The following is a 16,890-nucleotide window of genomic DNA, read 5'->3' on the forward strand; positions in this document are numbered from 1 at the left end:
TTTTTTAGGGTTTTGTTGAATCTCTCTACAATTGAGGCTTTGAGATCACTGTAACTCGAATAATGTTGTATTGACTGGCTTTTAATAAATTGTTGGAACACAGAATTATAAAATTCTTTGCCATTATCTGTTTGCAAATAGCGCGGTGATCTTCCACTCTGATTGATGATTGTCCTGAAGGCTTCTGTAACATATTTTGCAGTCTTGGATTTGAGTGGCACAGCCCAGGCAAATTTTGAAAATGTGTCTATTACAGTGAGTAGATACTTGTAGCCCTTGTTGATTTTGTCTAAGTTTTTCAGCTGTCCACTTGCCATCTCAATCAAGTCGCTCTGCCATAAATCATCTATGCCTTTTGTGACTACTGGCAGTCTCTTATAATTATGTCTGGCTTGTCTGTGTAATTCATCAACAATAATTTGTCTAGACATAATATGAAAACAAGAATATTGCAACTATGGGGTGTTCAGCAGCTGATACTACAGGATTTTCTAAATATAATTTGTCTCCTATTTGTATATGAAATTCCAGAGAGCCATCATCTTCAGCATAAGATGTTTCTAAAGTATTGGGATCTGTAAAATCCTTTAACTCTACACTGGTGATTTTTGGTTTGTTGTCAGCATTTGTTATTGATAAGGTGGGGTAGTGGTGTGCCTGTGGTTGAAGCCAATATTTGATCTTGATTGGTCTCAGTGTGCCCCCAACAAAAAACTGGTAATAAAATTGTGCAGGGGACAGCATATATATTTTGCCACCTGGTGTAAATGGTGAATCATATTCTTTGTTGGGGATGCTGTACAATTCAAGAATTACTGTATGTTTTGGATTCTCAATTATGCCGGTTATTTCTTTTTGTGCTGTAAGCAATCTGCTTGTTACAGATTCAAGGTGCTCATTGATGGTCCTAACAACATCATCATGGCCTGGCTTGATCTTTATGTCCACAACAAGTGTCTTGTATTGTTGCACAATCTCTTGAAGCTGGGTGGCAAAAACAGAGAGAGCATTTGCTTCATTGGATTCCATGGTCCCTAGCTGTTGCTTGATATTAGCTACAATTTGTTGCAAATTTTCAATAACTGCCAATTTTGAATTTTGAGCAGTAAGATCATGGACCTGTCTTCTGATATCCTCAAACAGGGCATGCAGTTCATTAATATGTTGATTAGTTGGTAGAGTGGCCACTGTCTGAGTAAGTTATTTGATCTCTGTCTGGATATTCTTGATATCTTCTGATTTCAATATGCGATTCACAGCTCTCTTAATATTTTTAAGTTCCTGTGATGTAGGCAGATTTGATACAGTATTTTGCAAAGATTCAAGTGCCAATTTCACATTATTTAATTCAGATGCATCAGCCACATTTTGCATAGCATTTTGGAGCAGGGCTATATCTGCCTGAGTGGGTGTTGATTGTTGTAAAATTTCAAGTTTTGTTTGGATATCATCGATCAAGTGATGAAAATGAGATAGCTCAGATTCAGTGTTGAGGTTTTCAAGCTTTGTGATCTGTTGCTGGACACTGACAAGTGTGTCTACAATACCAGGCAGGCGGGATTCTAGAGATTCTTGTACATTTGTCAAATCACTTTGCACTGCTGCTATTGTACCCTCAAGATGGGTTATGGTACTTTGAATTTTTCCAAAATCTTCATATGTTTCAAGTTGCAGCTTAATGTTGGCAACACTCCGAGTTAATGCACTCAAAGCATCAGAAGATGGCAAGTTGTTCCTAAAATTTTCAAGTGTCTCAATTTTTTCTTTAACCTCGGCTATGGCATTGTTCAGAGGGTCCAGATTAGGTATTTGGAGTGATTGAATCTGTTCTTTTAGAGTGGAAATCACTAGATCAAAATCTTCTTGTGATTTTATGCTTTTGACAATTGTTTGGAGCTGTGCCTGGACATTATTTATCTGCTCTTCCAATTGCTGTTTCAATTGCTCAGATTTGGTGGCCTGGGTATTAAATTTGGCTTGCTACAGCTTCTTATAAACTTTGAAAATTATCCAATGTTGCCAGGTCAGTATATTTCTGAAGCAGCAATTTGAGTTCTGAGTCAATTTTAAGAAGAGGGTCCATGCATTGTGTTTGTAAATTTGTAATTTCTAGTTGAAGACTGGCATTCAGTGTGGTTTGTAAAGCTTGCAAATCTCTTCTTAATTTCTTGACTCTGACATCAAGCATCAGAATCTCATCACTGTGATCTTCATGCCTTGTATGGCCAAATATATCATTAGGCATTTTTGTTTTAGTGGTTATTTATTATTGAATATCTGATTCTTAATTCTATAAAAAAAGGTATAAGCTTGTCATAGGATCCAGGGACCTCAATATATAAGCAGTCACCAGCAGAAACAGTATAAACAGTGCCAGAAATCATGTTTCAGTGCTTAATTCTATAAATATTTCTCCCTACTGAAATCTTGACATTACCCTCAGGGGTTGTAATAAATTGTAATTGACCACCTACAGGTAATTGGTAATGATTTAAATTATTGTTAAATATGTACAATGTTTTACCTGTTTGATCATCAACATCTGTAAGTATGCTGTTCAGATGAATAATTAACAAAGCACTTAGTTTAGATATTATATCAGAAGAGGGTTGTGGTGTTGGCAGGTCCATAATAGCCTGTTTTTTGAACCCAAATAAGTTCATAGGCATGTTTATTTATTTCAAATCATGCTATGTAAATGGGCATTGATTACCACTTTTCAAATCACAATGACCCCATAATTCTGTTTCGGCTCTAGAGTATGTATGCCACATGACAAAATGCATCTCTTATCATCATGTGGGTCCAGAGCCACTTTTCTTACAATATTGCTAGTCAACAAGTGATCCACACTCTGAATTCTATTTTCTGATGTTCTGATTGTGCTACATGATTTGAGGCAATTTTTGTAATCTTCAAATTCAAGCTCTTTGTCAACAATTACTCTGCCAATGCCCTTGGCTTTTTTTGCAACAGCGCCACTACATGTTTCAAAACTGTACATATTGGCCCTTAACCCAGCAAATGCCACAATATCATCACCAAGTGTCTCATCTTTTAACTTGCCAGGCACCTTTTTGTTGTGGTGTTTAATTTTTGAATGTTCAGTGGTATCAAAATATTTAAACAATTCAGGCTGTGCCATATCATATTCAAACATCTTCTGTTTGAATATCAAGAACAACACTATCTGTGTCCATGTACATCAGTTTTACTCGATCATTATAAAAAGGCTTCAACACATCATAATACAATTTTAACATGTGTAATTTGTCCAATTCCAATATCACAGCCCCTACATAAATAGGCTTATCAAACTTAATCTTTGTTTTTTTCATGTTGAAAAGTGCCATCTTCTCATCATAAATTCTTCTGTAATTGAAGTTGGGCTTTGCAATCAATTTTTTGCTCCGGCTGGGGTCAGTAATTATTTTAACATCAATATGTTTTCTGACATTTTCAATTGTTTTGCCATACACTGAATTGACCATCAATTTAAACAAAGTTTTATCAAATTGCCTCATTGCAGATGTTCGAAGCTCTGTGTTTGTATCAATATATGGCTTCAACCATCTTGAGTGCCTGAACCTCAAAACTTTTCCAACTTTGGTCACTTGAACACCATGTTTCATCAGGAACTGGAGGTTTTTGTAATATAAGACATAATTCTGTTTCGGCTCTAGAGTCATCATCAATTTCTTCTGTTTAGAGCCAGGTGAACACTTAACCTCAGGAATTGGGGGCAGATCAGAAAATGTGTTGTGTAAATCATCAGGAATTGTCAGATCAACCTCTAAGAACAGGCCATAGTTACTGTCATCAAAATCCTTAAGATCTTCAATATTGAAATCTTCAACCCACTCAAGCCCTGCATATGGCAATTTATCCATCATAGCAAAACCATAGAGGCTGTTGGCATCTACATACAGTATATAATTTGATGGCAGTGCTGGATCATAATCAGGAATATATTTGTTATTTGCTCTGGTATATCTCTGAGAGCATTGCACCGTGTCCCCTCTTATACATTGTTCCATAAACAGATACATATCTTGATCCTGGATCAGATCCAACTGCATTTTAGTGTTCAAAAACATTGCAGACCATGCTAGGCCCAGAGCACTGTAAAAATACATTGGATCCAGCTTATAATTTTGCATGGAAGATTTTCTAAATGCCTGAAGTATATCAGCTAAGAGGGTCACATCAAGTTTTAAATAAGCCTTGTGATAATCACCAAATGTCTGGCATTTTAAATTGTTCCACATCAACTGGGCATGGTGATAATCTTCATCAGTGATTCCAGATCCTCTGATTTTGCTGTAAAACTCTTGTTGTGGTGGCAGAGAACACTCATCAAATTTAGAAAAATCTGTAACATAATCATATGGATATACACCCTTCCGCCTAATTAATTTCAGCTCCTGATTTGGAAACGAAGCACATGTGATTTTGAATTGATCATCAGATAATTGAGTGGCCAGTGTAGCCAGGCTAGCCGATAAAATTCTGTAGGAATCAAGAAATCTTAAGTGAATAGGAACACCATTAACTTTAATTATTTTGCTAATGGCAATATATTTTTCATTTTTTTCAGCTAAAATATTTAAATTCTGCTTGTCAAACCCCTTGTACCTGATCAGATGATGAAAATCATAATTGGATGCACCATGGCAAAATATAGGGACAAATTTTGGTCTCTGGATCTTAATATTACAGCTATTACACAGGGCTATTAAGAATTTACCATCTGTATGAGAATGGTGATGAACCTTGATATTTGCATCTGAAAATTCAGAATCACATACCGAGCATTTTTCTGCATTGTTGAAATCTTCAATCTGTTCCTCTGTTAAAGGCAACATAGGTTTTGATTTTAATAATACATTAGATGCTATGCAACGCACTCATTTTCTATTCTTTCTGCAAATTCTTTGATGGCATCTGCTCTCATGTATAAATCTTCTTTACTAACAACCCCATCCTGTACAACCACATAATAAAAACTAGAAGGTTCATGTAGCTGGTATGATGTAATTGAAGGTTCATCAGGATCTGGGCTACAGAATGCAAGAGGTTTGAGGTTTGATTCAAAATCACAGACTATATATGCTGGGTGTTCCAACAAGGCTTCAAATTTTTTGAATTTGGCATTTTCATTTGGGTTAGGCATCACCATATGAACAGGTTTATGGTTGCCACAGTATTTCAGATGCTCAATTAACTTGTTTTTAGTAATTTCTGCATTCACTTCCCGAACCCCATTTATTATTTTTTTACCATCAAATACAGACAAACATCTTCTGCACAAGTTGAATATTCTATGAGTTTTGTCTAATTGTGTTCTGACTAAAGCTTCAAGATTATGTATCAGAGTATAATGGCGTGTATCATCCCCTTCAATTAAGAGCAGATCAATCGGAACAGCAGAATCATCATCAAATGTACTGATTCTGAGAGGTGCTATCAAGCAATTGCCACGGCCAGTAGAACAAGTAAATACATTAATAGATAATTGTTTACCATTGATATCCCTGGCCTTTTTTTCAAATTTATCAATATTCTGAACAGACATTGGATATTCTAAGCCCTTCATTGCTTCATCAAAATTGTGTTCATGCTGTTTATAATAACTTATTCTCTCAGGATGCCTTAAAACTGGAAACAAAGCAGCTAAAATACACCACAAAAAGCATTTCTCATCATTATTTTCTATGTTAACCACGGCTCTTTTGTTTTTAATATTGGCAGGTAATGGCAGATATGTAGATCCTTGTAATGGGCTGAATTCAGAAATATTAACATAGAGCTTGTGTGGAGAACCGCATTGGCTCCATCCAGACTCTTTTGCTGCAAATTCAGAGTGTTTAATATTCAATTGATCTATCAAACTGCTTATTATTTTGTCTGAATTTGCATTTGAATATACCGGTACAGTTTCTGTTATGTGGGGCTGTGTAAATTTTGTGCCATTTGGCTTCTTATATTGTGTAAACAATTTGAGGGACAGCTTATAAGAGCCATTTTGTGCATTTAGAATTGCCTGCACATCAGAATTTATACTGTTCAAAAAATTCTTAATATCTCATTTTGGCTCTGATACATACCGGTAATCCCTAAGTTGGCCATTAAAACTGCTATGGATAGGTGGTGCATAGCGTGGCTGCTTTGCCGGTCCAGCATTAACAGGTGTTTCATGCTTCCTTTTCAGACCAGATGTAGATGGTTGTGGGGGCAATTTTGATGACTGTGCAGAGCTAGAGCCTACATGTCTATTGAAATATGCCTTGCTAAATATTTTATGGCATTTAGGACATATTTTAGTGGGAGTTCTGCATTTGTCTGGGTTACAATTCTTTTGGTGTCTGGCCCAATTGGGGCTGGATATATTTTTATTACACTGATTGCAATATTTTTGATTTGGCATTTTTTGTTGTTGGTTTATTATATAAAATTTCCTGGGGTTCAATTCAAAATTTTGTACTTAATATATATATATATTTTGTTCAGCTGTGTGCTTTGTATATTTCTTGTGTATATTTAATATGTTAATATTATTAATTTTTATTCTCGGTTTATTATACAAAATTTTTTGGGTTTTAAATCAAAACTCTATGCTTATTATGACAGGTTGTAAAGCTAATAGCCTACAAGTGGAAAAAGAGAATAAATATTGATCTACACTGACCTTCCGCAAATGTCTGCACAGACATGCATGTCCTTGAAAGGCAATGACCTAGCACTGTGTTATGTATTGATTTTTGTATAACAGGCTGGGACAGATATAAGCCTGACTCTAAATATGAGTGGATTACAACAAACAAGCTGGATGCAACAAATATCAGATTTTTTATACAAAATATAAGCCCTTTTTGTTCAATATACCAGAAATATATTTAATATGAATAATAAGAAATATTATATATTAAACCAAACAGGCCTGTAAGTATGAGAAGCACTGTAACAACACATCTGTACTCCGCAGCCACTCTCACAATACTGGCTGATATGTAATGCAAAATCTCTTTATATACCCTAAGCATGGATTAAAACATCTGAAACAACAAAGCAATCAGAATATAACACATCATCACATTATGTCATAATTAACCAATCAGAAAACAACACATGCATAATATTGGATAATAATTTGTTGCACAGCATGATGCAATAGAAATAAACCTGAAGTAAGCATGTGTGTGTGTGGGTGGGTGTGTGTGTGTATGTGTGTGTGTGTGGGTGTGTGTTTTATGAGGATTTTTGCTTAATTTCAAGTGTATCCAAAACAATATCAAGAAGGGGCATATTTTTAACAAGCTTATGGACAACAATCTGGCTGATGCAACTTTTGTAAGTATGGGCAAATCAATCTGAGGGGGCTCATCATTTGTACACTGTAGTTTCGGGAAATTCCCGAGGGCATTTTTACAAAAATCTTGGATTAGACAGGGTGCTACACTTGTGCAAAAATCTCATATGCTCATCTTGAGCAAGGTTTAAGTGTAGCCAAATCTGCCTGAGGGGGGTTCATCATTTGTTGAGTTTATAGTATATACTTTTATACTACTCATACTTCTACTGTTTCATGAAAGATGAGTAGGAATTTTAATGTAGCCTTAGTGGCACACAGTTTCTTGAAGATAAAAACAGACATTAAAATGTTAAAGCCTGGTGCTATTTTTCTAGAAATTACTTGGCTGACAACATAAGCAAAAATTGTAGTGTGTACCAGTGACGGATCAAGGTGGGTTCTATTGATGCTGCAACATTAGGCCCATTTCTGAAATAGGCCCAGATGAAAACAGATGAGAATTTTTCGAAAGCTGAACAGTTTTTTTTGTTATATTAACCTGAAAATAAATTTTAGAATGAAATTTGCAACCCCAATTTTGGACGCTTAGACACAGCAAGAATCTCATTTCCTCATATCCAGATGAATTGGAAGACACACTGCCGGCTGAGCTGGTACAGAAACCGGTGACTGTGAACGAATCAGCAGAGCTTACCATGTACAGGCTTCTGTCATCCTTGAATCTTTCTCAGACATTTCCAAATATTGAGATTGCATTGCGCATCTATCTGTGCATGATGGTGTCCAATGCCTCAGGCAACCAGAGTTTCTCAAAGTTGGAAATAGTCAAAGGTGAGCTGCGGTCTTTAATGAGGCAGGAAAGGCTAAGCATGCTGGTGCTTATGAGCATTGAACATGAGCTGCTGTGCAGCCTTGACTTCACTGACAACGCTGGAGCCACCCCTCTTGCAGGACCTGTGTCTCGCTGGCGCGTATTCAGTGAAGCCAACCCAAGCATAATGGTGCTAAATTTCGCACAAGTTTAAAAAGTCGTTTGTAAGTTGGGGATATAAATAAACCAAGAGGGCCACTTTTCGTTGTGGTTGAATTTTCTCAAACCTGCCGTTGGTTGAACCATTCGAATTTATATTTATGTTTCTGTTATAAATTAATATTAATAATATGAAAATCACAGGACAATTTAGTGGTATGTAGCATAATTTCGGAGTTTAAACGACACCATGGATGTCCAGAAGGTGCAAGGCCAGGAGACACTTCCTGAAAAATGAATGTCAACTATTTTCACACATACAATTTCATTTCAGTCACATCAAATTGTTAATTATTATAAGGGCGTTGCAGATATTTTGAGAAGGGAAATATACCTAGTTTACCCCAATTCCTGAAAAAAAAATACTCTGCTTTCCCTGGTGGAAAGAAATACTGCGGACGTTCATGAACAACACTTTTTCTAAACATGAGGTTTGCAATGCTGCTGTAAGCCTGTGGCCTTAGGTTTACAACCCTAGGGTTTGGCCCGCTCTTCTCCCTATATTCCTTGCTCTTCTCCATCCAGATACGGTAGGCACTGCTCCTTCGCGGTCAGAAATTTGTAAGGCATCATTCAGATGGCTTACAACTTTCTGCAAGCAGAAGGTGGGAGTTCCCATGTGCCACCTGGTGCTGAAGTGTTGCAATCTAACAAACAGGATCTAAAAAAGACTGGTATCCGGCCGAGTTGAACTTTGAAGTTTTTATGAATTTTGCCATATAATTACACACAATTTACTAGAACTAATAAAGTGTAAGCCTGTACGCCAGGTGGCAGTACCAAATTGACAATGGTCGGATATATAGTGAACAACCTCTGTATTTCCAAGGTAATCTGATGATTCATGTCACTTTTGTACTTCATCCATTAATCACAATGATCAGATGATTGGTAAAGAATAAATTATAGGGCAAATACAATGACACATTCACACCTAACCAAGGATTTCAACTTGGTACCTCTGATTTCGTAGCACATTATACTGACCTCTGATGCACACATGCTGCTTTAGCTACAGAGAATTGCCAAAGTGGCCCATGTTTTAAAGTGCATTTTCTGAGGGAAAGGAGACTAGTAGCTTATATACTAGACCATCATTCCTAGACCAACACTGAACCTGACTGAAGAGTGTCTACCTCTTGAACTCTCCTACTTTTGACGTGCTTGAAGATAACCCAAAGCTCATTTTCTCTTTCACAGGTTCAACTAAAAGATGCAGCCTCTGATGCAACTGGTGGCCTCCTCTCTGTTGTGCAAGATGTTGGGAGGAATTTCAGTGTTGGACAGCGGCAATTGTTGTGCCTGGCAAGAGCCATTGTTAGGAACAACAAGATACTAATATTGGATGAGGCAACTGCCAATGTCGATCAACAGTACGTATACAAGCAGGAGGTAACAATTTTGGAAACAACACATGCATTCTTGTGTATTTAACCTCTGAACTAGGTTCAATTTTATTTGGATTACTACACATATTATAATCCCCAAATTAAACAGTGAAATATATGAGATCATGTTCAGAGACTAAAAAATGGAGTGAGAGAATACACCAAGTTATGCTGCTCCTTCCCAGTAAGCAAGAAAAGCTCAATAACTAAATGGTCTTGTAGCTCAAGTATTCATTTTCCGAGCTGGTATTTAGTGGTATATTAACTGCACCTGCCCCCTGCCTCCCAACTTATTTTCTTGGGTTCTGTCACTGTATGCACACACACTTATTCACTTTTATGTTTCAGATAACAATATCGTAACACATTCGCATGAAAAAGTTAATGTATCATTAGATTTGAATTATTTTGTAGTTCAAAATAGGGAATTATAGATTGATGCGATTTTTCCAAATTCCTACCTGGTTAATAAAACTGCTATGACACATAATCGTTTATTATGCTAGGACTAGACCAATACAAAATTATTTTCAATTGCAATAAACAATTTAAATATACTGACATAATGATCTGATAAATAAAACTGCAAACATTTCATGAAGATCTGTCTGTTTGATTAACTTCCTCAATTAATATTGCGACTGGTTTTGGAAAATTGAACTAAATATTTAGACATTTACAAAATGAGGGCATATGGATTTTTATCTTTCTACTCATAATTTTGCACTAAATTTCACAATTTTTGTAGAAAAATCACATCGCTAAAATTATTAGCTGTCTCAATAAGTGCCAACATGACTACAGTGCCTTTCACTGTCAAATCATCCACGGAGCTGCGGCAAGAGCAGCTGGCAGCGAGAGCTTGTCTGCCAGCAAACGTGATGCAACATCTAGGGTGACCAGATGTCTGTCCTCTTTTATCCGGACATGTCCTCCTTTTTAGGTGTCTGACCGGCATCCAGGCGGATTTCTTACAAATCGGTAAATGTCCTCCTTTTTTGGGAAGAGTATAGCATCGACCATAGCAAATATGCTGCATAGGGAATGCTTCCACACATAAGGATCATCATATCACTTGGGGCGCGTTAACTAAGTATTCAAGCAATGCTCACCTAGCATCTGGGAGCTGAACAAGATCACTTTCCTGACTGAATCATCAGTAGGTAGGGGTGTGCGAGACATTATTTTTGGTAGGAACGGGATTTGGATTGGAAATTTTTCAAATCCCGACATTCGGGACGGGAAAAACTCGCAATTTCCTGGAAATTTTCAGGACGGAAAATGTTCGAAATTTTACGAAGCTCTGGAAATGTCGAATTCTACACGTCATTTTCACCTTAAGTGATTGCTTTTGCATTTCTGGAATAAAAACTAAAATTTTCCGAGAAGTTCCAGACACTTACAATGCAGAAAACTTCGAGAATTAATGACCATTCAGTATTTTCCGAGTGTTCGGGATCCCGAAAAGTCGGGAACTTCCAAGTAGTCATTTTTTAAAGTGGTTAAATCTTGATATTTCTTGCATTGTAAGTGTCTTGACACTTTTCAGAAATTGTTAGCTTGTGTTTAAGAAATTTCAGAAAAAAAGCTTAAGGGAAAATGACGTGTAAAATTTGTGATTTCCCCAGCATCGAGAAAATTTTAACATTTCCCGTCCCGAAAATTTCCCGGCTTGGTCGGAAAATTGCGATTTTTTTCCATCCGAAGGTTGGGATTTAAAAAAATTTTCCGACCCAACCAAAAAAAATCTGTCCCACACACCCCTAGTCATTAGTACGTATTATTCCAACTCGTTGCTTCGCAATTTGAGAATTCTGAAACACATGTAGTCTGAGCAGTTCTTTTGGATTGATTGATATGGTTTATTTTAATTCACTTTTCTGCCACTTTTGGCTAATCGCGAAGATGAGGAAGATTGATGATATGACGATTTTGATGAAGGGATACTCACAAAGAACACCCATTCCCAGTCTGGGATTCGAACCCGGGACCTCTGTCATTCTGGCTCAGTGTGCTAACCACTCCATCACAGATGTCGGCCAGTTCAATTTTGAGTCATACATAGGCGATAGAGAAACACGTAGTGAGAATTTTGACTATTAAGTTTACTTTTATAAAATAACGAAGGGAAAGTGTAAATCCATCAATGATCTTTCAAGAAAATATCCAGTTTTTAAAGTATGGAAGAAACGAATATGAAGTAAATTGTAAGAGTGCTGTCACTTTCTCGTGCTGTTGAAAGAGTGATAGAAATGTTCGTGGAATTAAAATCATATTTCTTGATCCAATCTAAATTATCTAAACTTTAAATTCGGTTTTGGAAATAAATTAAAGCAAAGGTTACTCTTACATTTGCTTTCACTTAAGGGGATATCTAATATCCAAGAATTGGAAAAATATTACAATTCTGTGCTTCAAAATATAGATATTCTTAGTTATGATTGCCATGTGTTAATTAGTAGATTAATTTGCTTTTGTTGCTTAAAGGTAAAAATAAATTATTTAAAAAGATCATCAGAATTATATGTGAGCAAAGAGTTGGTAGTTTTTTTACATTGATTACATTATGAGTAATGGAAAAATGAGTTGCCATTTTTTTTGGTGTCCTCTTTTTATGACTTTGTCCTCCTTTTTCACAATGCTCTGTCCTCTTTATTGAATGTATATGTCTGGTCACCATAGCAACATCCGCATAATGAAATAAGATACAACAATTACATGGACAGTTACAATTAGAATAAACACGTACATTGTTAAAAGAGGCGTTGGAAATTTTCTCCTCCTGCAAATTTACGTTATATTTTTAGCAATTCTTCACAAACAAGTATCAGTTTTTCTTCCAAAATTGCTTCAATTTCTGTCCTGATATTTTCATTGAATTCCTCTAATGTATGGATTCAGGTTTAATAGCTTGGTAGCTCACTATGCAGATGACTTAAAAATGTCTGGTGCTCGGGGGGATTTTTTTAGGATTATGTTTCAATCGTGCTCTAACGTCGTCTACTTTCTCCTCAGCTAGCACATGTTGTGAGAGTGAGAGAGAGAGAGAGTGCGTGAATGAGTGTGTTTGAGAGTGTGTATGTGTGTGTTAACAAAAGAGGCTGAAATACTGTTGTATCTGAATTTTAATCAAGCAATTAAAATATGTATATATATATATATATATATATATATATATATATATATATATATATATATGTATGTATGTATGTATGTGTGTGTGTGTGTGTGTGTGTGTGTGTGTGTGTATAATTACTAGTTGAAATGGTGTTCTTTAAACTAAATAAAAGATCTTGAAACTTTCCTGGAGACGTATGATGAAAATATTCTCTCTGCCTATCGATCAGGTGAGTTGTGGAAAAGATTCCAAGCTTTCACAACTCACATGGATGATATCCCAAGATAATCTTTTCATAAATAAATTATGTACATTACTGAAAAAATATATATATATATATTCTTCCTCTAGGACAGATGCCTTAATCCAAGTGACTATAAGGGAGAAATTTGAAGACTGCACAGTTCTCACCGTAGCACACAGACTTTACACAATCATGGACTCTGACAGAATCCTAGTTATGGATGCTGGAAGGGTAGTGGTAGGTTTCTGCATTTCCTTCTTAATTTTTCTTTTTCTAGTATGGGTCAGTATGCCTAGCACTGGTTGCTTGATCATTTCTTAAAAAAATCTTTTTTTTTTTTTTTTGTTATAACCCCTATGCAAGGGTACTTCAAAACAGGCATTATTTTTCTGAAACTTGACTTAATTTAAAACTGGCAGCCATTTTTATTTCATCACTTGCAGCATTTTTTGGCCTTTGCAGTTTGGATAACTCAACTAAGAAAAATGATAGAAAGCTGGTGTAAAAAACATTATTTTCAGTACATTTCAAGGTATATTTTATGTTCTGTACCTTTTTCTTCACAATCTCAAATGCAAATGACTGAAATTTGGGGCCAAAAATGATATTCAATTTGGAATAAAAATCAAACTTTAGGATTTTTGTTACTAGGGAAATAATGTAATATCAGAGCTATAATTTTTTTCAGTGCAAACATATACATCCTAAGTTTTATACTGGTTTCCTCTTTTAGTTATAGCTCTTTGAAAATGCTCTTTTCTCATTTTTGCCAAAATTTAAAAAGTAATCTTTAGCACATATTTCAAAGAAGGTGTACAAACTGTGGGTTTGACACATCAGAAACAAGTAACTATATATATAGTCAGGATAAATGCCATGTATTTGAGTAGGGTGCAAGGGGGGCAGGTGAATAGAGGATGTGAGTGTTTCCTATGTTTTTCAACTTTCTATATACATATATTTATGTATGTATGTTGTTGTTTCCCCATTTACAAGTAACACATGCATAAGTTTCCATTTTCTCTTTCGTGTGAAGGAATACGATCACCCATACAACTTACTACAAAATAACAATGGCTGTTTTCATGAATTGGTTGAACAGACAGGAAGTACCATGGCAGCACAGATACATAATGCAGCTAAACAGGTATGTAATTTATTCACATATTAGTGATAATTATCAATATTTAATTTTCTACTGTATGAACACTGATTATTTGGAAAGGAAGGAGTAATAATAGTAGGAATTCAATTTTGAAAAATATTGGTATGTGTGATTGCTAATATTTAATAGAACAAGTGATGACAATAGGCAAATAGTTTGTATCTCTTTGATTACTTAATTTTAAAAAAAAAACTATTGATGTCACAATGAATTCAATGGCATGAAATCCTGTTGCAGTATCACTGGTTTAGACAATTTTCATCCAGGCAGAAAAAAAAAAATCAGGTGAACCAGGGTTAGTAGGATTCCACAATTTGGAAGAGCAATGGCATGGTATGCCAGAGAGTCCTGGTTGATCATAGGTTAACTTTGGGAGAGGGATCAGTGCCAGTTCAAATTTTTCAGGTGTTACATAAAAGAGAGGCATACAATGCCAGATACAAAACAATATATTAATTCAATTCTTCACCTCGCACATCCGACTGTGATGACATACCTCGATGTACTGTTCGAGCAGTATGTGTTGTTGTGATGTTAGTCAATTTGGACTAAAAGACACAAAATACGTACTACGTGTATCACCTGCATACGTTGTATGGGAAGAGATGAGATGCACAGAATATTAACAGATACAAAAACTGTCTAGTCACAGACTACTAACAAACAAATGCATGTAGTGTTTCATCTATAAACAATCTGACATTATGTGTTGTTGCTATGTACCAACAACATCTATACAATGCCAGATACAGAATTGACTTTGGTACTCAATGTGTTATCATAAATGTGTGCAATTAACAAAATTGATGATTAGTTTGAACCCAGCCTTTTTTTTTCTTTTTTTGTGGTGGAACATCATTCAGGCATTTCTCATATCAAGTTAGGTATAACAAACAAATTAAAACTAACAACACTTACATGTACCATCTCATTATTCTGTTAAATACAAAGGTGTTTTCCATTTTGTTTTTCAGAACTATCACAAGAAACAAGAACAACCTACAGATAAAATACAGCATTAATGAATGACATTTGCAACTAGAGTTGTCAACTGAATGAAAACTGTACCGTATATAAAAATGTACAAACACGTGTATATTTTTAGATGCTAAATAAAAAATGGTATCCAATATTACAAGTACACCATTATTTTCTTTTCTGTGGCATAAAACTCATTCAAATCAAAAGATTCCTGTGCAGAACAGCTGCTACTTTTCCCACGAGTTGGCAGATTGAATGTTGTTCACCGTGCTCTGGGATGAAGACATGCAATGCATCCATAGAAAGCAGTCAAATGTTTCTACCTATTTACAACATAAATTAAAACTGTGGCCTATGATTCCTACTTTTACAATTATTCTAAATACAGTGTCATTGATAAAATGTCCAAGTAGCACTGAGTTGTGAATCACATAATCTATAAATGTTGCCTCCACAAAGTCAAAGTTGCAATGTAGCTCTACATCCAGTTGAAACATGCACTCACCACATCGATTACCACTTCTCTTCAATGCCACTGATTTAGACGATAAAGGCATGAAGATTCTGTCACGAGCGGGCATTAAATGCTAGATCAGCAGACACCAGCCAAGTCCCCGGTGACAAGAGGTCGCCAGGACAGTCAGAAATTAGTGGCCGAGAGAGTCGGAAGTTAGTAGCCTAAGTGGTGTGACTCGTGGAATGTCCGTGTAAAGGTTGGGCAGTGTCTAAAGTACACACCGTCAATGGACCACACAGCGCTGATGCAACCTAGCCGACGGACCAGATCAGGTATAGTGATGACTAGAGCCCGGAAGTTCAGGCATTTATTTTCGTTAAAATAGGCAGGCAAAAAGGCATTTATAATGTGGAAAATAGGCACTAAAAATTAAAAAAAGGCAAAATAAACAAAAAAAGGCACATTTGGAAGTCGCTTACTTATACCTATAATTTCTGGCAAAATGTTAAAATCTACATTGGGAAGAGCATTTCAATTTTCACCAAATTCACGCACGTAACCATGTAACTTACCACTTAATGGCACACTAAATTTCGGCATGATGACAAATACACGATCGTTTCCCTCCAAAGTTCAGAACTAAACTAAAGACAGAGAACTTGATTTTGGAATGCATGCAAAGGCCCTTGGGCATTAGTGCTGTTTCTTGTCAATAACGTCCTGACACGGACGTAATGACATAATTGTGCAGATGTTCTGCAACAGGTTTTCAGCAGTCAATCATGCACAAGGAAATGTTAACCGAAAGCCAATATCCTAACTCAGCATGAAATAGTTTTCTCTTCCACTTTTCTCCTTCAGCAATCTTGAAACATGAGTGAGTTCAATATTACTTAAATAAAGCGAAAATTATTCACATAATAAACGGAAGAAAAATAAATGCCAACAACGTTTTTTGGGAGAAAAAAAAATTTATATACACACTTTTTTTTTAAAAAATGGTCCAATTTCATTGAAAAAGGCAAAAAAAGGCATTATAATTAAAAATAGGCATTGGGGTCCCAAATAGGCAAAATAGGCAAAATGAAAAGGCTTCTAAAACATTCGAAACAACATAAGAAACGTATATCCGGAAAAATTTTATCAATATATCCAGTAGATAAAAAGAGGCATTTTGCCAAACTTCCGGGCTCTA

General features: G+C 35.8%; 1 protein-coding gene across 3 annotated transcripts in view; it reads left to right on the forward strand.

Annotated features, from left to right (window-relative positions):
• The window catches only part of LOC145993983 (ATP-binding cassette sub-family C member 4-like), a 152,082-nt gene extending 136,734 nt beyond the window's left edge, over window positions 1-15,348 (forward strand). For all 3 annotated transcript variants that reach the window (XM_083130012.1, XM_083130013.1, XM_083130015.1), the window contains exons 24-27: window positions 9,543-9,715; window positions 13,200-13,329; window positions 14,129-14,239; window positions 15,232-15,348. In XM_083130012.1, coding sequence (XP_082986138.1) covers window positions 9,543-9,715; window positions 13,200-13,329; window positions 14,129-14,239; window positions 15,232-15,279 — 462 coding nt within the window. In that variant the 3' untranslated portion in view covers window positions 15,280-15,348. The remainder of the gene's footprint in view (window positions 1-9,542; window positions 9,716-13,199; window positions 13,330-14,128; window positions 14,240-15,231) is intronic.
• The last annotated feature ends 1,542 nt before the right edge of the window (window positions 15,349-16,890 follow it).

This window comes from Lepisma saccharinum, chromosome 10 (genome assembly GCF_977018435.1).
Source record: "Lepisma saccharinum chromosome 10, izLepSacc3.1, whole genome shotgun sequence".
NCBI lineage: Eukaryota > Metazoa > Arthropoda > Insecta > Zygentoma > Lepismatidae > Lepisma > Lepisma saccharinum.